This window comes from Capra hircus, chromosome 18 (assembly GCF_001704415.2).
Source record: "Capra hircus breed San Clemente chromosome 18, ASM170441v1, whole genome shotgun sequence".
NCBI lineage: Eukaryota > Metazoa > Chordata > Mammalia > Artiodactyla > Bovidae > Capra > Capra hircus.
This window is the reverse complement of record NC_030825.1, coordinates 52,579,111-52,603,413: the sequence shown is the minus strand read 5'-3', so window position 1 is coordinate 52,603,413 and position 24,303 is coordinate 52,579,111. Positions and strand designations below refer to the sequence as shown.

General features: G+C 45.5%; 2 protein-coding genes and 1 pseudogene across 2 annotated transcripts; 1 reads left to right on the top strand and 2 right to left on the bottom strand.

The window, feature by feature from the left end:
* Positions 1,646-5,690, bottom strand: LOC108638072 (seminal plasma protein BSP-30 kDa-like). Its single transcript, XM_018063184.1, has 6 exons — positions 5,615-5,690; positions 5,389-5,429; positions 4,241-4,385; positions 3,061-3,084; positions 2,434-2,565; positions 1,646-1,934 (listed from the first exon to the last, which is right to left on the bottom strand). Exons 1-6 carry the CDS (start codon positions 5,688-5,690, stop codon positions 1,786-1,788), a joined length of 567 nt encoding a protein of 188 aa, XP_017918673.1. The 3' UTR covers positions 1,646-1,785.
* LOC102181982 lies at positions 16,181-17,456 on the top strand (annotated as a pseudogene).
* TEX101 (testis expressed 101) lies at positions 20,438-24,133 on the bottom strand. The gene is made up of 6 exons (XM_018063276.1): positions 23,878-24,133; positions 22,754-22,855; positions 22,482-22,625; positions 22,156-22,344; positions 20,950-21,078; positions 20,438-20,792 (listed from the first exon to the last, which is right to left on the bottom strand). Exons 1-6 carry the CDS (start codon positions 23,951-23,953, stop codon positions 20,557-20,559), a joined length of 876 nt encoding a protein of 291 aa, XP_017918765.1. The 5' UTR covers positions 23,954-24,133; the 3' UTR covers positions 20,438-20,556.

Here is a 24,303-nt window from a genome sequence, read left to right as displayed (position 1 = left end):
TCTTTGCTATGCAAAAGCTTTTAACTTTAATTAGGTGCTACTTGTTTATTTCTGTTTTTATTCCGTGACTCTAGGAGGTGGATCATAGAGGGTCTTGCTGTGATTTGTGTCAGAGAGTGTTCTGCCTGTGTTTCCCTCTAAGAGTTTTCAAGTTTCCAGTCTTACATTTAAGTCTTTAACCCATTATTGAGTTTATCTTTGTGTGTGGTGGTAGGAAGTGTTCCGGTTTCATTCTTTTACACGTAGCTGTAAGAGTTTCCCAGCACGGCTCAGTGAAGAGACTATCCTTCCTTCATTGTCTATTCTTGCCTCCTTTGTCAAATGTCCAGTACCGTGGATGCATGGGTCAGTGTCTGGGCTTTCTCTTGTATTCCGTTGGTCTGTATTTCTGTTCTTGTGATAGGCACTGAGTGATTTCTCAGGACAAAATTTAGCAATCAGGCCTTTACAGGCCCTTCAGTATTTCCGACAGCTGTGAATTTAACCTTCTTTCAGTCAGGCCCAGTTAGTGATGGAAAAAGTATTTGCCTAAAATTCCTGCTCATTTTAAAAGGGAGAGTAGTCCTTTTGAAAAATGCCAAGGATATGTTGGATTCTGCACTTACGTCTGAGGCCAGGGCAACAGAGTCCATCCTGACCCTCCCCCTACCCTAATCACAGCCCCCTAGTAAGACAGGCCATTTAATAGTAAGGAGAAAAAGGGTGAACTGAGAAGAAATCTGGGGACTCCTTATACTGGGGCGTCAGAGACTAACTCCAGAAAAAATAACATTTCAGCTAAGTTGAGAAAACAAAACTTTTATGACAAGGACCAGCCCTCGGTACCCTCTTGGACCGTCCTCCCACACCATTTCAAGTCTCATGACCAGGTCTTCACCTGTCAATCAAAGCCCCAGGAGGGACAATTGTGATGTATATTGAGATGTGTATTGATGTTCCAGCCTAAGGAGAGGAAAGGAAGACAAGAAGGTCCTCCCTGATTAACCTGAGCACGCCGAGAGCCTCTCATTGGATACACAGGTTTCTTTGTGGGACAAAGAAAGGCCACACCTGCAGAGAAAGTGGTTTATTGATTGGACCCATGCACAGGGGGAACACGGTGGACATGCTGGGAAAGAATTCACCTCTGTCATTCAGAGCACCACCTTCATGCTTGAGAGTTCTTGATTTTCTTCACTGAGGTTTCAAAGGCTGGATTGCATCCATGGCCAAGGGTGGATGCACTGGACAGTAACTGAACATAGTTTTGGGGTCAGAATTAATGAGTCCGTTTCGTAGTCAGTTCCACGGAGGGCAAATGTCTGTTCCTCCTTTGCTCTCTGCTCTTCTTGTCTAGATTCTTGTCCCATCTCAGCTCCTAGTGTCTCTCGCCTGCTCCAAGATTATCTTGTCCTGTCTCTGCCCCTCTCTCCCCTTCTCTTCCACCTCATCATGGCACCGATCCTCTCCAGATCCTCCTCCTTCCATTTATCATCCTGCAAACTGCCTTTCTCCTTCCCTCCGGGACTCCCCTCTCTCCAGTGTTTGCAGTTTGCCTTTGAGTCTCCCTCTGTTTGCCTCTTTTGTCCCCTTTCTCCTCCTCATCCTCTCTGCGTGGTTCTCCTCATGAACCTCTGCTCCTCACTCTTCCTCCTGCCTCTTTCTCCCTCATCCCCTCCCTCCACCTGCCTCCTTTCTCCTTCTCAGTGGGCATCTGACTCCACCTCTTTATCCAGCTCTGTCTCTTCCCTGCTCACCCCTGTCTCTTCCCATCCTCCCCAGAACACTCTTACCTTTTTTTTTTTTTTAATACCGATCGCAGTACTGCCAAGCATATTCTCGCTCAAAGTATTCAGTGAGTGAACACCAAGCTAAACCATAAGCACTCCCTTCTGTTGTGCAACGGAAATATCGTTTATCGCGATATATAAAGGGGAAATGACATTTGGGACGGTCTGAAAAAAGAATGGGTGAAAACATTAATGGTGGGAGGGTTATTTTTAGGCTTGTCAAAAGAAAAGGGGGCTTGCCTGGTGGTCCAGTGGTTAAGAATGCCTTGCAATGCAAGAGATACTGGCTCGATCCCTGGTCCAGGAAGAAACCAATGCTGAGGAACAATTAAGCCCGCTGCCTCAACTACTGAGTCCACACATGGCAGTTACAGAAGCTGGTGCACCCAGAGCCTGTACTGCACCAGACAAGCCGCTGCAACGAGAAACCCACCCGCCAGCGAAGAGCAGCCCCCACTGAGACTAGAGAAAGCCCACGTGCAGCGACAAGACTCAGCACAGCCTCCCCCCCGCCCCCAAAAGAGACCCAGAATCAGATCCGAATAGAACTCATGGGGCTGGGTCAGAGGCTGCCTGAGGCTTCCATCTAGGAGACAGTTATGAATCAACCCTCTTCATCTCGGAAGCCACATACTCCTCATATGAAGATGAGCTGCACACTTACCTCCATCACTACAGATTTTCCATCTTCCTACATAATCTTCATCAAGAGAGCACCATTCTCTTTCGGAATTCACTGACGTGCACTTATAATATATTTTGCGTCTATAGGTGAATGGGAAAGCACATGGAGGACCTGAAAGAAGAAGTCCTTGTTCCCTTCGTTGACTCCTAGGCTTTCATGATCGCTGGTAACTCTGGCAAAGTCTCCGTTCGAGACTGTCATGTACAGAGTCCCCCGCTAAGCCCTGGGGATGTCAAGGTCTGTCTATCGTGGTCCCTCCCTCAGGGACTAGGAGATTTCTTTAACTTTGGACAGCCTCTACTTTAGCATGTGGCAGCAGCTGTGAAGCCCGGACCGTGGGTTCAGGTTCCGGTCCCACCATCTACACATGCTCACCCTTGATGCTCTCCAGGGTCGCCCCCTTGGGGAATGTGGACGCCTGCCTCCTCCTGTGACTGAGAGGATAAGATTCGCTCTTGCCTGTGTAGTGTCTTTGGAGGATCCCCATCACAGGCACCAGGGCGCCCGGGTTAGTTTATTGCATTTGGTCGTGGTTTGGCTGTCATTCTGTCCCTTGGTGATTACCTCAAGGAACTCAACAAGGAAAGTAGGCTTTGGGATACGTACTGTCATCCTCATGCGGCTTCTCCACTAGAAGAAAAGCAGGTGCGGAGGAGGTGGATGGAGGAAGAGAAGAACAAAGTAGGGTTAGGGTTAGGGTTAGGAGGCAGGAACTGCGAGAGTAGCGTTGACGTATATACCTTTCAGGAGTGAAATAGCTAGCTAGTGGGAAGCTGCTATATAACACAGGGATCCCAGCCTGGCGCTCTGTATTGTCAATGTAAACGGGTAGGATGTGGGCTGAGGTGACAGGGATGCTCAAGAGAAGTGCAAATGTATATACTTATGGCTGATTCATGTTATTGTGTGGCAGAAATCAACACAAGATTATAAAGCAATTATCCTCCAATTAAAAATAAAAACAAAACCAAAATAAGAAGAAAACAACCACCACAAAAGAACACAGCAGAGCCACACCCAGAATGTCATCTGTAGTGGGACCTGCCCTGCACCTCTAGCTTTATGCTCTCATTGCTCCCGGAGCACACACAGGGATTCAAGCTCAGCACCGGGGCTCAGCCGAAGCACCCTGCCTCCCCCATGCCCTGCTCTGCCCGTCTCGACTCCTGCCCTGTCATGCCTGCACCAAAGACTGTGCTGTCCTCTCTCGGCCTCTCTCTCACCTTCTCTTGCCATGAATCCTTCCCAGGTCCCCCTCCTTCCGTTTACCATCCTTAGCATCCGGCTACGGATCGGGGATGTCAAGGTCAATATGGCGTAGTCCCTCCCTTGGGGACTAGGAAGGGTTCTCTGACTGTGGGCAGTTTTTACTTTATTGTTTTTGACAGTGAAAAAAAATTTATTTACAGATATACACATGTCTATAGATAGGAAGAAATCAAAGTCAAGAGTGGCTAGTCGACATGTTAAAAGCACCTAAGTTGTGAGGATTGGTGTACTGATGTGAATCTGGGGAGTTGCTACTTTATCATGGGACAGCAGCTCTGAATCCCGGGCCCTGGGTTCCGACTGCAGCCCCACCATCTACAGAGGCATATCCCTGATGCTCTCCGGAGAAGCCCTCTTGGGGACTGTGCACACCTGCCTCCTCCCGTGACTGAGAGGGTAAAGTTAGCTCCTGCCCTTAAGCATCTTTGGAAGACCCCCATCACAGTCTCCAGGACCCGCGTGTCAGCTTCTTGCATTTGATGCTGTTTCGTTGTCGTTCCCCTCAGTGTGTGATTACCTTGAAAACCAGGAATGGTGTAAGACGAAGTTGTAGTGGGCGTTTCGGGAAGGTTGTACACATACGGCGGCGGCTCATCTAGAAGAAAGGCAGGAGCAGAGGAGATGGATGGAACGGAGTAAGAGCAAAGCAGGGTTAGGGTTAGCTGGGATGAATTGGGAGAGGAGCATTGACGTGTACACCACCATGTGTCAAACAGAGAGCTGGTGGGAAGCTGCTCAGTAACAGGGAGCAGAGGATGGGGCGGCGTGGGAGGGAGGCTTGCGAGGGCGGGGATTATATATATATAATATTATAAATATATTTGCTACTCCATAGGCTGCATAAATATATATATATATACATATTTATGGCTGATTTGCATTGTCATACGGCAGACATCAACACAACATTGTAAAGCAGTTATCCTCCAATTCAAAATAGAAAACAAAATAAGAACAACTAAAAAATAGCAACAACGACCAAACGAGCCCAAAGCAGAGCCGCAAGCAGACTGTGGTCGGTCGCAGGACACACCCTGCGTCTCTTTCACTCTCTTTGATATTCTGAAGCCCTTGTGCACCCTGAACAGATACACTCGATGACTAGAGGGTGAACACACAGGTGAGAGAGACCCTGACACATTCGCATTGCCCCCCTACCGAGACACATGGATTCAACCACAAAGTCAGACACTCACTGTTCTTTGGACCTGCCCTGAGACCACACGGTCCCTGTGACTGGGTTGGCCCCAAAGTTGCTTCTGGTTTTTCCATACAATGGTACGGCAAAACAGAAAGGAATGTATTTTGGCCAACTCGATATTTCCAACAGTCAACTCCACAAACATCAAAAACTCTTCATTTGAACAACATAACCAACCCTGGCATAGGTTGCCCATGTCTGGGACAGTGCAATGGAGATTTAGGAAGGAGACAGCTCCCAGAAAGGCCTTTGGCTCTGTTGCCAAACTCACCCGGGTTTCAATTTCATAGAGTTGCTGGAAAACTAAATAAAATGTGGCTGTCATAGCGGCTGGCCCTTCTGACACATTCAAGAGATGGCAGCGGTATTGGTTACAGTATTATTATTGTCGTGACTTTTACTCATCAGTCCACGTCTGGCGTGGGCTTCCCTGGTGGTTCAGCATTAAAGGACCCACCTGCCATTGCAGGAGGCATGGGTTTGCTCCCTGGGTCGGGAAGACCCCCTGGGGAAGAAATGGCAACCCACTGCAGTATTCTCGCCTGGGAAATTCCACGGACCGAGAACCTGACGGGCTACAGTCAAGTGGGTTGCAAAAGGGTCAGACACGACTGAGCGACTAGCACTGCAAATCAGCGTGTCTGGGGCAGGGTCTTTCTCACCAATTCTAGTCCGTCTCCCCTCCCTCACCTCCATTCACAGGGTGCAGTTGTAGAAACACAGGCACACCAGCCCAAATCAGAAAGAGCCCCAGACGCGGTGCCATGGTAGCTTGCTCTCCTGAGGCTGACCAGCATCGATCTGCTTCTTATTTAACCGGTGACCCCAGCGTCCCTTCAACCTGATAAGAATCAACCTCACCTGGTCAATGGTTGATCATTCCTCAGCCTGAGAGCACGGTGTTCAAGTTTATCTCTCAGATGGAAAGTGCAGGACATTGGCCGGCAGTTTAACGTCTCCAAGCCTCAGGGGTTTGAAATGCATTTAAAATGAGACCTAGGTCTTTGAATTCTGCTTCAGGAGTGTAAGTTTGATCCCTGGTTGAGGAACTAAGATCCTGCAAACTGCGTGGTGTGGCCGAAATAAAATACACTAATGACCTCCCAGTTTTAAAGAAACCACTGATAGGCAAAATATCTGTTAGATATGCCTAATCAACCATTTAAAGTAACAAGCAGGGTTCTATGTGACTCTGTTGATAGTACATTTGAACATTTGGGGAGAAACTAAGGAATATAATGACCTTGGTTGGTTGCTCCTAAAGTCATCAGACAAAATGGTGAAAGAAAAAGGTGAGCTCAGGCACTCAAACTTTTAGCCCAAGTGCTGCCTAAATGGCTTAAGAGTTTCTTGACCCCTTTCTCCTAGAGCTGCTGGGCTGAAATTGCTGAAAATCATACATAGAACTTTATCCTGCCATTGGCTGATTTGCCAACTTGATTGCAAGGCATGTTGAACCCATAGTCACTCAAGTTGTCTTCTGGTTTTCTTTTTGTTTGCTTGTTTGTCTGTGTTTTGTGATACAGGGGTTCTTGGTTCTACAGCCAGGGATGGAACCCAAGCCCCTTGCAATGAAAGCTCAGAGTCTTAACCACTGGCCCACCAGGGAAGTCCCTGTCTACTGTTTTTGTTAGCATATAGCATTTGTGATATAAGCTTTTTTTTATTAAATAATTTGTATTTCAGTACAGTTACTTTGGGCTTCCCTGGTGGCTCAGTGGTAAAGGATCTGGCTGCCAGTGCAGGAGACACAAATAGATCCCAGGGTCGGGAAGATCCCCTGGAGAAGGAAATGGCCACCCACTCCAGTATTCTTGCCTGGGAAAGCCCAGGTGGAAAGGAGCCTGGTGGGCCACAGTCCATGGGGTCACAAAAGCATCGGTTATGACCTACTGACTAAACAACAGGATCATAGCTGCTTTACAATGTTGGATTAGCTTCCACTACATAGCAAAATGAGTCAGCCATGCATATACAATATCCCTGCCTTTCTCAATTTCCCTCCCATTTGTCCCTGCGTACTATCAGGACTCCCAAGTGTCCCATTGGTAAAGAATCCTCATGCCAATACAGGAGACCCACAAGGGGCAGGAGATAAGGGTTCAGTCCCTGGGTCAAGAAGATCCCCTGGAGAAAGGAATGGCAAGCCGCTCCAGTATTCTTGCCTGGAGAATTCCATGGACAGAGGAGACTGTCAGGCTACAGTCCATGCGGTCGCAAAGAGTCAGACACAACTGAGTGACTAACTTTCACGCGTTCACTCAGACAAATACCATACGATATTACTCACATTTGGAATCTATTTTTTTTTTAAGATATAAACGAACTTATTTACAAAACAGAAGCAGAGTGTATACAGTTTGAAAACAAATGGTTACCAAAAGATATTGGAGTGGGGTGCCATTTCCTTCTCCAGGAAATGAAACATGAAAGCTGGGAGGGATAAATCAGGAGCTTGGGATGAGCACGTGCACCCTGCTGCTGCTGCTGCTGCTAAGTCACTTCAGTTGTGTCCAACTCTGTGCGACCCCATAGACGGCAGCCCACCAGGCTCTGCCACGTGTACCCTACTCTGTATAAGATAGACAACCAGTGAGGACCTACTGTATAGCACGGGGAACTCTACCCAATACTCTGTGATAACCTGTATGAGAAAAGGATCTAAAAGAGAATTAATAAATGTATATGCATAACTAAATAGCTTTGCTATACAGCTGAAACTAACACAACAGGGTGTGAGCTCAGTCACTTCAGTCGTGTCCAACTCTTTGCCACCCTATGGGCTGTGGCCCGCCAGGCTCCTCTGTCCGTGGGGATTCTCCAGGCAAGAATACTGGAGTGGGGGGCCATGCCCTCCCCCAGGGGATCTTCTCCACCTGGGAATTGAAATCATGTCTGCCAGCATCTCCTGCATTGCAGGTGGATTCTTTATCCACTGAGCCACGTGGGAAGCCCATATAACATGGTAAAACAACGATACTCTATAAAATTAAAATATTAAATAAGTAAAGGATTTGTTCTTTCCTGACCTATCTGAAATGTTCTTTCTGGAAATATATTGGGGCTCCTCAGTATGAGGATCTCTGGTCAGGTCCTGCCAGGTTTCTTACTTCCTTCTTGCAGTTAAGTTGTCCCTCCTCCTCAGCGGACTGTAATCTTTGGAAGAACCAGGTGGACTGGGCTCTCTGCCCTGGCATCATTCCTTAATGATTGGTCCCCCGATGTTTTTCAAAGGGCATGTTTTCCTTTAAAATAAAAATCAGATATTCTGGAGAGCAATATATGAGTTAGTAGCTGAACTTGAATAAGACAAAGTTAAATTCACAAGTGTCAGAAATAATGAAGGACCTGGAAGCCAGAGCCTAATCTTTGGGTGTAATAGAGGCTGTGATTGACCTTTAAGTCACCATTCAGGTGAGGTTGCCATTCTTGACCTTTATGATGTGGAGATTGATAACTGAGGTTAAAACTAAAAACCTGGAGAAGAGCACAGCAACCCACTCCAGTATTCTTGCCTGGAGAATCCCGTGGACAGAGGAGCCTGGCGGGCTACAGTTCATAGGGTTGCACAGAGTCAGACACGACTGAAGAGACTTAGCGCTCACAAAACTAAAAACCGGGTGATATTAAGGGCTATCCAGTTAAGGAACCTAGAAAACCTTCACCTGTGGTTCCAGAAAAGCAGCAAAGAAATTTTCATTTTTGTGACTCTAAGTGGATCACAAAGAAACATTTATTTAGGGACCTGCCTGGCAGTCCAGTTGTTAAGACTCTGAAGTTCCATCCCTGGTTGGGGGAACTAAGATCCTGCATGCTAGCACTGTGCGGCCAAAATAAAAGAGAAGAAATATTTATTTAAGGAAATACACTGAATATCAGTGGAACAGCAAAAGTCTGTGAGATTTGGAATGATGCTCTGTATGTGCCTCCAGCTCTGGTTGATGAAAGTAACGTTAACTGGGTGTAGCAAAAAGAAGGTTCCTGGGCTTCCCTGCGGGTCCAGTGGTTAAGAATGCACCTTGAAATGCAAGGGACACCAGTTTGATCCTTGGTTCAGGAAGATCCCACATGCCTCAGGGCAACTGAACCCATGCACTGCAAGTACGGAGCCCGTGGGCCACAGTTCCTAAAGCCAGAGCACCACTGAGCCCAGGCTCTGTGACAAGAGGAGCCGCAACAGTGAGAAGACTTCAAGCAGCCCTGGAGAGTAGCCCCTGCTCACCAAACTAGAGAAAGCCCTCGCTCAGCAAGGAAGACCCTTAAAAATATAAAAGTGAAAAATAGAAGCCAGATTCCCTCATCCCCGTTCTCCAGCCAACGACTATATAGCATCATTGTCAGCGGGGCAGGCTTCCAGCTTTACTCACCCCGCTCAATTCCGTGTCGCAGATGGATAGAGGGAAATTTCAGGCAAGTGCGATCGAGAGGCTAGAGACTGTATCCTCCAACCCAGCTTCAGTCATGGGGCTGAAGCTCCAATCAGCAAACAGCAAGCTGAGAATACGGGGGTCTCCATCACCCTTACTCCAGCCTGCTTGTAGTGAAGAGTCTCCACGCCAGGAGAAGCAAGCCAAGAAGACCAGAGGCTACCACCCCTGCCAAGTGTCCTGTTAATAACAAAGCAGGTGTGGCATTCTGAAAAAATCTCTCCACTGTCCTTGCCTCCAGCTCCCTAACTGTGGCTCAGAGATGCAGACAAGAACAGGGAGCTTTAAGGTTCTTTCCACAGAAAGCGACTTTATTTGGAACAGAAAGGGAGGCTGGGGGCGGGGGGTGCGGGGGAGTTCATGACTAAGGACACTCTGCAAACAACGGAGATCAAAAATAAATTTTTTTATGAAGGCCATTTTTTAAGTCTTTATTGAATTTGTTACAATATTGCTTTTGTTTTATGTTTTGGTGGGTTGTTTTTTTTTTTTGGCTGTGAGATATGTGGGATCTTAGTTCCCTGCTGTTGCTGCTGCTAAGTCGCTTCAGTCATATCCGACCAGGGATCAAATCTGCACACCCTTAAGTGGAAGGTGAAGTCTTAACTGGACTCTCAGGGACATCCCCAACAATGGAGATTTTGGTGGTAAGCAATGAAGAGGAGACTAATAGCCCCACCGTGTCAACTAATTAAACCCTAGGCTCACTGTCTAACAAAAGAGAACTAGAGAAAGAGATAACTAACAGGAGTCCTCTGGGGGTCAGGACAAACTCAAAGCTTGGCCTCGGAAACGACCCTTGACTGAATTTAATAGAGTCTGAATGTAAAGCAATTTATATTCCAGGCACTGTCAAAAATAATAGGATAGGTGCTTTCCTGGGGGGTCCAATAGTTAAGAATCCACCTGCCAATGCAGGGGACACGGGTTCCATCCCCGGTCGAGGAAGCTTTCGCATGCTGTGGGGCAACTAAGCTCATGGGCCACAATTATTGAGCCCTAGAGCCTGTCCCCTGCAGCAGGGGAGGCCGCAGCGATGAGAAGCCTGTGCACTGCAGCAAGAGAGTAGCCCCGGCTCACTGCAACAAGACAGTAGCCTGTGCAGGGCAGCAAAGGCCCATTGCAGCCAAAAATAAATTTAATTTTTTTTTAAAAGAAGAATCAGCCAGAAACTACTGGAACCTAAGAGCTGGGTGTGATAACCAGAGAGATTGGGGGAAAGACAGACAGACGGCCTTGGTAGAACCACTGTCTTTCCAGGTAGACTGTGTGTATGCCCAAAGGAGGTGCCCTCCCAAAGGGAAGACTAACATCAGAGGCTCTCTGCAGAGAAAATAGACATCACTGAAATAGTCTAGCCAAGTCACTGAACAAACAAACAGACAAGCAAAGAACAACAAAAGGAAGCCTGTTGTTTATTATTATTGCTGGTTCTAATCAGTATCCAGAGTAGGGACAATGTATTATATAAAATGTTCAGGTTTCAATAAAAATATTGGACACTTATAATGATGCAAGAAAGTAAGACTCTTATACAAAGTTGCAGGTTACAAAATAAATTTTAAAATCAATTGTATTTCGATACACTGGCAATGAATACTCTAAAAACAAAATTAATAAAAATATCAAAAAGAATAAAACACTTGTTCAGTTGCTAAAGAAGCACAAGTTATTTTAAAAAATCAGAAACTATTTCTGAAAGAAATTAAGAAAGGCCTAAATAAATGGAAAGACCCCACGTTCATGGATTGGAAGACCTAAAATACTGTTAAGATGGCCTGTGCCCTTGTGCTTAGCCACTCCGTCATGTCCGACTCTTTGAGACCTCAGGGAGGGACTGTAGCCCGCCAGGCTCCTCTATCCCATGGGATTTCCCAGGCAAGAATGCTGGAGTGGGTTGCCATTTTCTTCTCCAGGGGATCTTCCTGATCCAGCGACTGAACCCACGTCTCCTGAATTGCAGGCAGATTCTTTACTGTCTGAGCCACCAGGGAAGCCCATTAAGATGGCAATACCCCCAAACTGATCCAGAGATTCAACTCAGTCCTTATCAAAACTCCAGCTTTCTTCTTATTCTAAGATTTGTGTGGAAACTCAAGGGACCCAGAATAATTTAAACAGTCTTTTTTTTTTTTCTTCAAGATTTGTGTTTTAAAATCATTTAATTTTTTTTTTTTTTTTTTACTTTGGCCACACCACACAGCTATTGGGATCTCCGTTCCCTGACCAAGGATTCAATCTGGGCCATGGCAGAGACAGCCCAGAATCCTAATTACTTAGGTCTCCAGAGAACTGCCCAAACTAGTTAATTTATACAAGTGATATTTTGCTACAAAATAATTTTCTTACTTAAAAAAATACATATAGTGCAAATTTAATGTGTTGCGCACCTGAAGATTATGTCTGCCACCTTTTGTTTATCTGTTCCCCTAGTCGTGGATATTTGAGTTGCCTCCGACTCCCTACAAAAATGCACGGAGGGGTTATACAAATTGTAGTTCCAAAGTTTTTAGTGTAGAGCAAGGAACAGATAAATTGCCCAATAAATGATTATTGTCTTCATTAACATTAAACAATAATAAAAGAATCTGAACAACTAATTTTGCAACCCCTGATCAAAACTCACCTCCCACTCTGACATCACTGCCCTAAACGAGGATGTGCCCATCTGGGTACTAAAACATCATCACAAAATAAAGGAATTTTCAGATTCTTTCCTTTCTGCAGTGCTCATCCTTCTCAGACTTCTGCCTCTCTTCTTGTCTACTCTCTAGAACTTACTGCCTTTTTTTTTTTTTCTTTCTCATTAGCATCAAGTTTCAGGTAATTAGCGGCAGTTGGTGGTGGTTAGTTTTGTTGTTTCTTTTTTTTTAAAGATTTCTTTGGAGAGGGTTGTTGGCGGAATAAGGAGTTTAGGGGTTTTTTATTTAGACTTTACATTTTATTTATTTATTCATTTACGGCTGCACTATGTCTTCACTGCTTTGAGTGGACTTTCTCTACTTGCGGCCAGCTGGGGCTACTCTTCATTGTGGTGTGTGGGCTCTATACTCCAGCTCAGTACTTGTATCATACAGGTTTAGTTGCCCCACAGCATGTGGGATCTTTCTAGACCAGGAATTGAACCCATGTCCTCTGCACTGGCAGACAGATTCTTAACCACTGGACCACCAGGCAAGTCCCTAGTTTTGTTGTTCAAGAGGAATGTGTGTGCATGCATAGTAGAAGTTTGAAAGTGAAAAGTGAAAGTGTTAGTGAGTCGTGTCTAACTCTGCGACTCCATGGACGGTAGTCCACCAGGCTCCTCTGTCTGTGGAATTCTCCAAGCAAGAATACTGGAGTGGGAAGCCGTTCCCTTCTCTGGGGGAGTCTTCCTGACCCAGGATTCAAATCCACATCTCCTGTATTGCAGGCAGATTCTTTACCATCTGAGTCACCGAGGAAGCCTCAACAGCGGAAGTTTGGCTCACTTCAATAAGCAGTTCCGGAAGACCCGTAACATCAAGTTGCCAGTCACATTTCATGGATGCTATTAAGTCGTAAAGCTGTCGGAAACAATGCCTGTCCCTGAAGTGTTGTTACCTTGTCTGGGGAGGTTATACATTGTGTGGGAACAGTATGATATTGAAGGGAAGCTGGCAGGTACGTCAGGGCTCTGTGGAGGGAGATCAGTGCCAGCGAAGTCAAGCAAGGTCTGCTGGAGTTGCAGGGAGGCATCTAGTGGGACCCTCCAGGGTGGGTAAGTGGGAACAGGAGATGGAGCTCCAGAGAGGAAAGGACACAAATGCAGCCCTGGAGGGAGCGACGAGTGTCACGGGCGATGTGGAGGCTGGCGTGGTGGGTGAAGCATCTACATGGCAGGGTTATGTTTTGCTGTCGCTTTTATCCGCCCACATTCCCGTTCTTCTTCTTCTTCTTCTTCTTCTTTTTTTCTTTTTTCCATATTTTTGGCTGCACTAGGTCTTCCTTGTTGCACACAGGCTTTCTTCTAGTTGCAGTGCCCGAGCTTCCTGTTGTGGTCGCTCTCTTGCTACAGAGCCCAGGCTCTAGGGCGTGTGGGGTCAGTAGTTTCCACCACCCGGGCTTAGTTGCCCCGCAGCATGTGGGATCTTCCTAGAACAAGGATGGAACCAGTGTCCCCTGCACTGCAAGGGGAACTCTTAACTACTGGACCAAGGGGGAAGCCCCCCATTCTTTATATTACTTCTCTTGCCCTTTCTCCTCCAGTTAGTCAGTAGGCCTATTACTCTAGAAATGCAAAGAGCCAAAAACACCTTTATGTTGAGCCTTGAAGTTTCAAAAGAGATTATGTAAATTGAAATGGAAGTAGATGTAATTCCAAAGGCCTAACTTTTGCTTATTAGACATGGAATTTTTAAGTTTCAGTGTAAGAATGAAGGCTTTATGGTATGAGTGGTTTGTTTATTTGTTTTTAAGCTATTCATCTTATGGAATTTCAGTTTCTTGATCAGGGATTGAACCTGGGCCCTAGTGTTTGTTGGCGGTCAAAATCTTGGCTTTCTCTGCCCCACAAAGAGAAATAAAAATACAGAGATAGAGTTGAAAACAATAGGTGGCTTAAATTCTCAGCTGGCAGAGGGGAAAGCTAGGCTCATGCCTCAAGAGCTGCGCCCACCCCACCGTGAGGAGCCTAGGGGCTTATATAAGATGAGGGCTTGAAATGGGGGGGGGTGGTCAGTGATGAGGATCAAAGGTGTTAGGGTCTTGTCTTCTCCCTCCTGCATTGTTTCAAAATAGCCACAGGCTGGCGTCAGGTAGCCTCTGGCAGTCTGGAGGCCCATTAGTTGGGTCTATTGTCTCCTGTGTATTGTTACAGAGGCCTCCTTTCTGATCTGCAAGAAGAGAAAAACTACAAGGGTTGATTTGTAGAGAGTGGTAAGCACCAGATACAGAATGTAATTAGCATAGAATCAAAGGATAAGAGGTGCAAAATGTAGCTCATACAGAATTAGGGGTCAGAAAAGAAAATTTAGTTGCAGACTACAAATAAGAAAGTGAAATCGCTCAATTGAGTCCGACTCTTTGCAACCCCATGGACTGTAGCCTACCAGGATCCTCCATCCATGGGATTTTCCAGGCAAGAATACTGGAGTGGGTTGCCATTTCCTTCTCCAGGAGATCTTCCCAATTTGAACCCAGGTTTCCCGTATTGTAGGCAGACGCTTTACCATCTGAGCCACCAGGGAAGTCACATAAATAAGAAACAAAGTAAAAACATCCCTGGTGGCTGCAATGTAGGAGATCCAGGTTCAATCCCTGGGCCAGGAAGGTCCCCTGGAGAAGGGAATGGTTACCCACTCCAGTATTCTTGCTTGGAGAATTCTATGGACAGAAAAGCCTGGCAGGCTATAATCCTTGCGGGTTGCAAAGAGTCCGACAGGATGGAACTACTAACGTTTTCACTTTCAAAGTAAAAATTAGGAATGTTCAGGCCTGTTCACTGTTCTGTTTACCTTCTTTGTTCTCAGAAAAGGGAAAGAAAAATGCATTCCTCTTTTTTCCTTTTCACTGCAAAATAGGCCCTCAGCAGTGAGAGGGCCAAGTCCCCAACCACTGGACTGGCAGGGAATTCTTATGGCATGATTGTTGAAAAAAGAAAAAATAGATATGAGAAGAATGTGTGCTAGTGGCCTGTAGGTGGTGGGTGATAAATTCCAGGGTCTAGGTCCCATCTCTTTCCCAGGGACCTTAGGAAAAAGCAAGTCTCTATGAAATTATCTTTTCTCCAGAACTTGGAGGAATTTCATCTATTATATGGGATTCCTAGGTTGCTTCAGATTCCTGGAGGACCTCAGTGGGATTTCAGAGCAGTTGGAAGAGGCTCCAGAGTGGTTAAGAGGGATGGCAGAGCACACAGGGCCTGCATGGAGCCCATGAACACCAGACCAGATCAAAGGTTTCCCAGTGGAAGCCAGCAGGAATGGAAGCTGAGAACCAGACATCAGTAAGAACTTGAACTTCAGCTGCACGAGGGGTGAAAACTAGACAGTCACCTCATTCCCACCAGCACTACCTCAAAGCTGTGGATAAAGAGAGTGAAAAGGAAAAGAAGCCCTGAATTGATTGATTAGATCTGAAATGAGGCTTCCCCATCTGCCTACAATGCAAGAGACCTGGGTTCAATCCCTGGTTCGGGAAGATGCCCTGGAGAAGGGAATGACAGCCTCCTCCAATATCCTTGCCTGGGAAATCACATGGACAGAGGAGCCTGGCAGACGACAGTCCACGAGGTTGCAGAGTCAGACACGACTGAGCGACGAAGCATGAGCAGGGGATCTGAAATGGCTGAGAAAACTCTGGCTGAATTTATAACAATTTATTCAAACAGGTTAAGTTTCTTTTTCTTCTTCTTCTTTTTTTTTCATAATTACTTGGCCCTGCTGGGTCTTAGTTGCAGCATAAGAACTCTTGATTGTGGCATATGAGATCGAGTTCCCTGACCAGAGATTAAACTGGGCTCCCTGAACTGGAAGCACAGAGTCTTAGCCACTGGATCACCAGGGAAGTCCCAAACTGATTAGGTTTTATCTACCACTAGGTAGCAGCAGCAGGTAGAATGGGGGATTGTTATAAGCAAAAGTATCATAAAAATTAGTCATACATTTGAATAGCTTATATATTTATACTATGAAATTAGAAAGTTTGCACACTTGAGTTTTTGGCCTGAGAAATTTGTTCATGCCATGTCAAGCTTATTAGCATATTATAATTTTACCAAAACTATTCACAGGCCAAATTTTTTTAAAAGGTAGCTTTCCTTCATTCACTCAGGAATGTCTTCTGCAACTGTATTCAGTGCCATTAAGAAACCAGCGTCAGATTTCAATCATGGCGGCTTCCATTTCGGGCTACACCTTCAGGGCTGTGTGTTTCCACAGCGCCAACAGCAACGCTGACCACCTGCAACTCTCTTCTTCCATTGCTCTCAGGAAGGATTTTTGCTGGGAGAGGTAAGGCGAGAGGAAACCCTCAGCATCAGTGACTCCCAAATCATCAACACAGAATTTCTGCAAGTAATTGAAATCCATAACCATCAGCCTTGTTCTAGACTTTTTAGTTTTTATGACTATGCAAGCAAAGTTAATGAAGAGAGCTTGGACAGGATTCTTCAGGATCGGAGAAAGAAGGTTATTGGGTGGTACCGATTCCAGTGAAACACGCAGCAGCAGATGTCATACAGAGAGCAAGTGATCCATAAGCAGCTCACCTGCACCCTCGGGGCGGCTGACCTCATCTTCCTCCCCTTCAGCTTCATCTCCATGCCAACAATTCCACTCATGCTTTAGAATATGTTCTGTTTAGATACAAGATATAATTAAAGGCTATCCCTCACTATTCCCAATCTAGGCAATACTAGCCAGCAAGAGTATAAGGTGTCTTCAGTGCCAAATACTTCTTAGAATTATGCCAAAGTTATTAAAGAACATGGTACTGACTTTTCTGACAAGGACAGACTAATGAAAGCCATCAGGGTGATTTATCAGGTTTATAACGCGGTTCAGGAGAAAGTGCAAGCAGTGTGTGCAACTGTAGAAAAGAGTGAGCGAGTTGTTGAATCTTGTCAGGCAGAAGTGAACCAATTAAGAAGACAGATCACTCAGAGGAAGAATGAAAAGGAAAAAGAAAGACGATTGCCGCAGGCAACACTAAGCAGACAGATGCCATCTGAAAGTCTGGACCCCACCTTCAGCCCTCAGATGCCCTATCCAGGGTTCACAGCAGAAGGTCAAAGTACACCTGGAGATGCAGAGGCCTCAGACCCGCCTCCGCCTAATTCTGATCTTCACCCAATCAAGAAAGTACTCTGAGCCATTCTCACATGGAAACTAGCATGTTTATGCCTCAACCTCAAGTCATGGACTCCTCCAGTTATGCCTCCACCAATGCTGAACTGAAAGTGGAGCAGACCCCCTCCTTTCCACAGAGCAGCTGGAGACAGTGCTGAGTAATCAGACGACAGTGATTGTGAAATTTTGATTGACCCTACAGAGTCCTCTAATAGTGAATACTCACATTCAAGGGATTCTGGACCCATGACACATCCTGATGAGGGCTCCAGGAATGCTTAGACCTCCCAGATTTAACTGAACGAAAGAAACTCTCCAGTTAGCACTGTTTTTCTTAATCGCTAATTGAGAGAGTTTTTGAGGACTTCCTCTTGGGTGAGAACTGCTGTCTCAGACCCCTGGACTCCCCAAGACAAGAGCTTTTGGGCTCAGACTTTGGAGGAGCCTCCAAGGGGTCCATGTGGGGTCCTCGCCTGCAGACACAGTGTGCAAGGCTCACAACAGAGTCATTAAGATAATCAAATTGTCCGAATTCTGGTGCAATTCATGATGTCCTGGTAAATTTAGGCAAAGATAAATTTATCAATGCCGTTTCTGTTCTTTAAAATAATTTGGAAATTAGAGACTAACCACAATTAATCTATAAATGTTCTATAAACAAAAACCTCATCTCTTGCATTATCATGCCTTCAAATTTACTTTTTAAAAGGAAAACTAGTTTAGCAGCAATGTTCAAAGACTGGAGCAAATCAGATGTACCTTCTTTTGTCTGCATGACTTTGTGAGATCAAAAGAGAGGGCTTTGTTTCCACTTTTTTTCTACTTGCCTGATATGTGTTGTCACTTAAAATGGTTGCCTTTAAAAAAAAAATGTAGGAATACTAATTACCAGTAAGTAATCATCCAAATAAGTATGTCATAAAATAAATTACTTATTTTTCTTTCAGGGAATTCCAGTGACTGTTATGTTGCACTAGCCATGTTTATGGTCTCTGTTCTGGAGTCTTTTCTTTTTTTTAATGTTTCTACTGTTCTTCTTTTTTTAAATATAAATTTATTTATTTTGATTGGAGGTTGTTCTGGAGTCATAAATGAAGTACACACAACAGTATAACAGAAAGGAGTTCTGTTCTAGACCCGAGTTTTACGAAGAACAGACTCCAGACACCGTGGATTTAGCCAAGTGCGTACATAAAGGAGATAGCTTGTGTAGGTCTTCTGACAAATCCTAGTGTTAGTCTTATTTGTGGAAGAAAGACATTTAATAAACTGTTTGGGAAGCTTGGTTATTGAACAGAGATTCATTTTCAATCGGAATAACCATACTTTTTAAAGTTACCGTTCGGTATATAGCTGTGGAATGTGTAGAGACTGTCTTTGGGGATGCACTTAACATTTTTATTTACTGCTTCTTTTCTAGTTTTGCCCAGAATGTGTGAAACCACTACAGAAGTTCATGAGTATGACATGCTCCTGGTTTGGAAAAGACAAGACCCCTCCTCCATTTATGGCAGGGTCAGCCCACAAAGCTAATGCCATGGATTATAACTGCCTTTTCTTTGGACTAGTTACAACCTGTAAGAATAAGGAAGTTGTTAAAAAAAAAAAAAAAGCTTAAAGTCCAGTTTCTGAAAAAGTAGTTTCATTTTGTAAGAAAGAAGTTTTAGTCTGACTGGAAATTAAGTGCTCAAACTGCCATTCTTCAGGTATTTACTCGACAGATTCTGTATCTTCCTACTCTCCAGTTTTATTGGCCTATACCACTGCCATTTGATTTGAAATGTTTCAGGGCTTCCCTTGTGGCTCAGCTGGTAAAGAATCTGCCTGCAATGCGGGAGACCTGGGTTTGATCCCTGGGTTGGGAAGATCCCCTGGAGAAGGGAAAGGCTACCCACTCCAGTATTCTGGCCTGGAGAGTACAGTCCATGGGGTCACAAAGAGTCGGATATGACTGGGCAACTTTCACATCACTTCACTTCAGACCGCTTTATCCGCGAATGTGTTCCAGTGTTTACCAGCTACCTTCTCGTGGCTTCAGCACCAGTGTGAAATTTTTTATCTTTTTAAGTGCCATCACCATCTCCTCTGTTCAGATTTTGACATTCAGGAAAATATTTTTATTTTTATGCCATACTGAAACCTACAATGTATATCTGACAAAGCAGTTAAATGTGACAATAAAAACTTATTTAATCATGAAAAAAAAAAAAGAAACCAGTGTCTTATAGGAAACACCTACTTTGCTTTTTTGGTTTATTTTATTTGTTTCTGATTTTGTGTTTTACCTTGAATAGTATTTACCAGTATGGCTCTGAATGCTTGTAATTTCCCACATTTATATGTCCCCTCATTAAGTTAACATTTTGTTGGTGTTTCTTCTCACTTTTTAGATTTACCAAACTGACACAATGGAGAGCTGGATGCCTAAGAACAAAGATAAAATATTAACTTGTGTGGGGTAACTGTAACTCCAAAAGTTAGAACTAGAGAACTTTCTAGAAAGAACTTGGCTGGACTATGCTACGATCAGCCTCCCTGTCCTTTGTGGGAGGGGTCAACAGTTTGCAATAAAAGTCTCTCCTCCCACCTCCAGTGCAGTTTATTGTATGTCTGTTAAGTCTCAATAAAGCTGCTTTTTAAAAAATGAAAAAAGTCCGTTTCTCTTTACTCTTTTACTTTGCTCTATATAGCTCCTGTATCACTGGAGTCTTTTACAATAACATAGACTTTATGTATTCTTGAGTAATAAGTTAAATAAAAAAGCATAAGAATTTGAAAAAAAAAAAAAAACCTCCCCATCCACATTATTGTTTGGCTCACACTCACCAGAACCTATGGAGCCCTAGCTCCATCCTAAGTTCTCTCTGTCCACTGAGGAGGCATTAAGTAAGCAGCAGAGTTGAAAAAGAATGATATAAAGTGGGCAAGGAACAAACAGGATAGGGGAGACAGGGCCCATTGTAACTGAAGAATTGGAATCTGATTTTTCTGACACACCTCCCCAGGAATTATTAGAACCCCAAAGCACATGATTTTGGCCTTACGACTGGGTTGGGAGTGTTCTAGAGGAGGATAATGTTAGTCTCCTGTCTAGCCAGCAAGAGAAGGAAGCCTACTACAGTGAAAGGAATACCAGACTTTATGGCTTTGTCCATAGCTATGTAAGTGTGAGAAACTCACTCAAGTTTTTGAGATCTTTGATTCCCTTTCTGCAAATGTGTGGGTTGGAGACCACGAATTTTAAGGACCCTCTTAGCTCAATAACACCACGTCTAGTCTTGAGGCATACACAAATCACAGCAGAAACTTTACTAGAAATGTCAAATACATTCACAGGAGCTGCTCTTCAAATCTCCACCTGCTCCTCAAGCTGCCAATGATCAGTCTGAAGAGATGATTAGGGACCAGAAGCACTCCCTCCAAGGACAAGCAGTAACAGCATCAGCAGTAGCTTTAACTTCCAAACTGAAGTGTGAAGCCACGTGGCCCCACTGTCAATCTTTCGGGTCGAAATGGACATGAAGGGGCAAGCTTCCTTCACCCACAGAGGTCCTACTTTAAAGACCCCAGACATCAGCCTGCAACCAATGATCGATGTACAGCCTTTGACCTCCAAAAGTGAGTTGACATTTCCTGTGGAACAAGGACGGGGCGACACATAGATGTTTGAGGAAATCAGAGGGGAATCCAGTCCTCACCTCATTCCTGGAACTCAGTGTCAGAACCTCGTAGGCTACATGCACATGCCTGAGGTTTTCTGGCCTCTGAAACCATCAGAGGTTCGGCTTACCTTCAGAGATCTGGAGTTTCCCCTGATAGCATCGATCTGTATCGTTGGGGCAGGCCAGAGAAGGAGCATTCAAACAGGACCCCACAGCCAGACAGGTTGGGCAGCGGAGGCCTGTTGTCCCTTTGGTTTCTGAAGAGTGAAGAGAGAGAAAGTTAAGGACGTGTCCTGCCTCTGGAGTTATCTCTCCTTGCTGCCTTCTCTTCCTTGAGTCTTTCCTGCTGATGCCTCTCTACTCAAGGCCTGTTACTACCACCTCCCCATCCCTTTCCAACTGATTTCTGTGCTGTCAGAACACAATCCAACATGACTTCCAAACTGTGCATAGGTGTGGAGGTACAGATACGCAAAGGACACAGTTCCTGCCATCTAGGATCATTGTCCTGAAAAGGACAGACATGTAAGTAATTAACTACAACTCTGTGGGCACTGTGGCCACGGTATGGTAGCAAAGAAATGGAAGAATGCTTAATTATCTAAAATAATTTGGTTGAATTTTTCCCAGAATAGACACTTCAGTTGAGATGGAGGAAGAACAGAGGTTAGCTGTGTGAAGTGGGGGTTGCGTGAGGGTAAAAAAGGCAACAGCAAGGACAGAGGCCTGGAAGTGTGAGCTGGCTTGGTGGATTTGGGAATTGTGAGAAATCACCAGGTGTTGATATTCAGCTGGTAGGCACAGACAGGCAGGGCTGGACTGTTTTTTATAGCCAGCATCCACTCTGATTGGTCAGTAGCATCTCCATTGCTAAATATTTTGAATCCTGCCCTAGCTAAAACACAATAAATGAGAGAGGGAAGAGAAGAAAATGACCTGAAAAGGTAGGTGTGGCCAGGTTACTGTAGACTTTGAGGACAAATGCAGGAACTGGGCTGTGGCCACACAGCAATGGGGAAGCCGGAGCAGTTAGACCGATGCCACCAGCCTGCTCAGAAACCTCCACTGACATCTTATTGCTTAATAAACCCCAAATCCACTTTACACTGCGGCCTTCACTGATGTCCCTCTGCTTGGAGTACTGTTTACAGTACTCCGAGGTGACAATTTAGAAAAAGAGAGACAAGCAGAAGGTCTGAGGTTCTTTTGTGTATGGCCCACTTGAACCTAAACCAAGTAAGAACACAAAGAAGGAAGCCTCCCATTTTCTTTTCAGGAGTGTATAGAGTTTCTCTTATGGGGGAAGAGCACCCATCTCTCCCCTCACAGGGTACCTTCTTTGGTCTCTTGTATATTCCATATATCATATAATCCCTCTCTGTTATTGCAAAAGGGATCCTCGCAGTAATTACTGTAGGAGATTGCAACTAGGCCAGGGTCTGCAGCGTGCCTGATATACGTTATTGCCGGTGTCCCATCCAAGCTGCAGCTCTTAGTGGCCAAAATCGCTGTCTTGGTCCCTGCTGTGAGACAGGAAGGAAAGAAAGTGGGTGGGGACGCTACTGTTTGGCCTGGGGAAAGCGGAACAGTCTTAACGTGAACATAATCCTCTCCCCTCTACCCCGCCCCCACCAACCCAATCGCCCCTTTCTCATTTTACCAGTTTTGACCAGCAGGATGGTTTCCTGGCACAATGCCCCATTGTCACAAGCTTCAACTTTCTCTGAGGTCCAGTTGAACGTGTTTGCTGGATTCTCTTGGATACCCGTGAATGTACCCTTTTGACAAAACAATTTCTGTGCCACTGGGGAGAAAAGGAGATAAAGATGAGCACTTGTCCTTCTCTGCCGGGGCCCCAAATCACTCTTTTTTCACCAGAAATCCACCCTCCTTGACCCAACCACTCCCTACCCCCACATCTCCAATACATACTGATCAAGGTCGAGGCTCCTACAAGAAACAGCAGCAGCAGACCCTGAAAATGACAGGCTCCCATGGCTTCTTTTAGAGACGTGTGGAAGAACTGATCAGGATCTGTGATTTGATGGACATGGACAGGAAGCTTTTCAGCCACATGGAATAAGATAAAATCTGAGCAAGCACCGACTTAAGGGCAGAGCTTATGGGGATATATAAAACGATGGCTTCTAAAGTCATTCTTTCCCGATCTAGCTTGTGAGTTTCGGCAACTTAACTAGTTAACAAGCCTCAGTTTCCATAGCTGTACTTCTCAGACTCGGCAACCCAGACCAACGAGCTCCACCCACAACCTGTACTCTCCAACCTCTGGAGCCATAATCCGGCCTACAGGCCCCTTCTCCCTCAGACTCTAGAGTCCAGATTCAAACCTATGCCCTGGAGGCTCAGGTCTCTCGGCCTCCATCTTCATCCGAACCCGGGATTCTGAGATCTCAGCCTGGTCCTAACTAAGGATCCAGGAGTTTGGGTTCAGCCACCTTTTCTGGCAGGACGCGTGATTCTGGGCATCCAGCCCTCCCCCTCTCAGATCAACGAGCGCAAGGCTCCAGCTTTCGCCCCGCTAACTCCGGAAGTCCCGCTCCCACCCCAGACTTATCTTTACCCAGGACCCAGGAAACTGGGTCCTCAGCCCCTCTTTTTCTCTTTAAGGGACCAAAATTCCTCCTGACTTCCAGATAATCTCACAAAAATATACTGGTGCTGAAGCAACGCCCTGGAACGCTACACTCTCGCAACCCCGCCTTCTCCTTCAGGCTCCCTGAGGCACGGAAGGCGGGACCTGTTTCACGCGACAGCTCATTCGAAGCCCCATTGGTTGACACAAAAGAGTCTTCTAGCTCATTGGATGAGCCTGGAGGAACCCCACACCCCATTGGCCTATCCCTGACCGGCTTGGAACATACACAGGCACAGAATGGCGAGTGGCGTATAAGCTGGACGACTGAGAACTCGCCGGTCTTGGTGGTGCTAGGCCCGTTCAGTGTCGGGGCGGCGCATACCCAAATGACCTTGCTTAAACTTTTCTACAGTTTGAACTATAGAGTTCATACTTCCCTAGGCTCACTAGGAAGGCAAACCTTTGGCTTTCATCCCCCGAACTCTTCTCCTAGCCCAGATTCCGCTCATGGTACCAGCTTGGCCCCTTCCCAGCATCCATCGCAGTGGCCATATCTGTTGGGAGTCAACTTGGTGCCCTCACTCTTCACTTGCAGTGGTTCCTGCTCAGCCCAGGCCTCATCCTCTGTACACACCAGGGCGCCAGCCTCCTCCGTGGTCTTCTGGAAGACTGAATAGAGGGATGCTGGCTTCAGCGTTATTTCTGGCACCCTTGAAAGGCAGAATGCCATTGTAGCTAACCCACATATTGGTGTCAGTATCATAAACCAGACGCAGCATTCAGATTTCTTGTTTATGGCTGGAAATCATTACATATATATATATAACACATATGTATACTTACATATAAGTTCCCTGGATGTAACGAAGATGCCACATGTATTCTT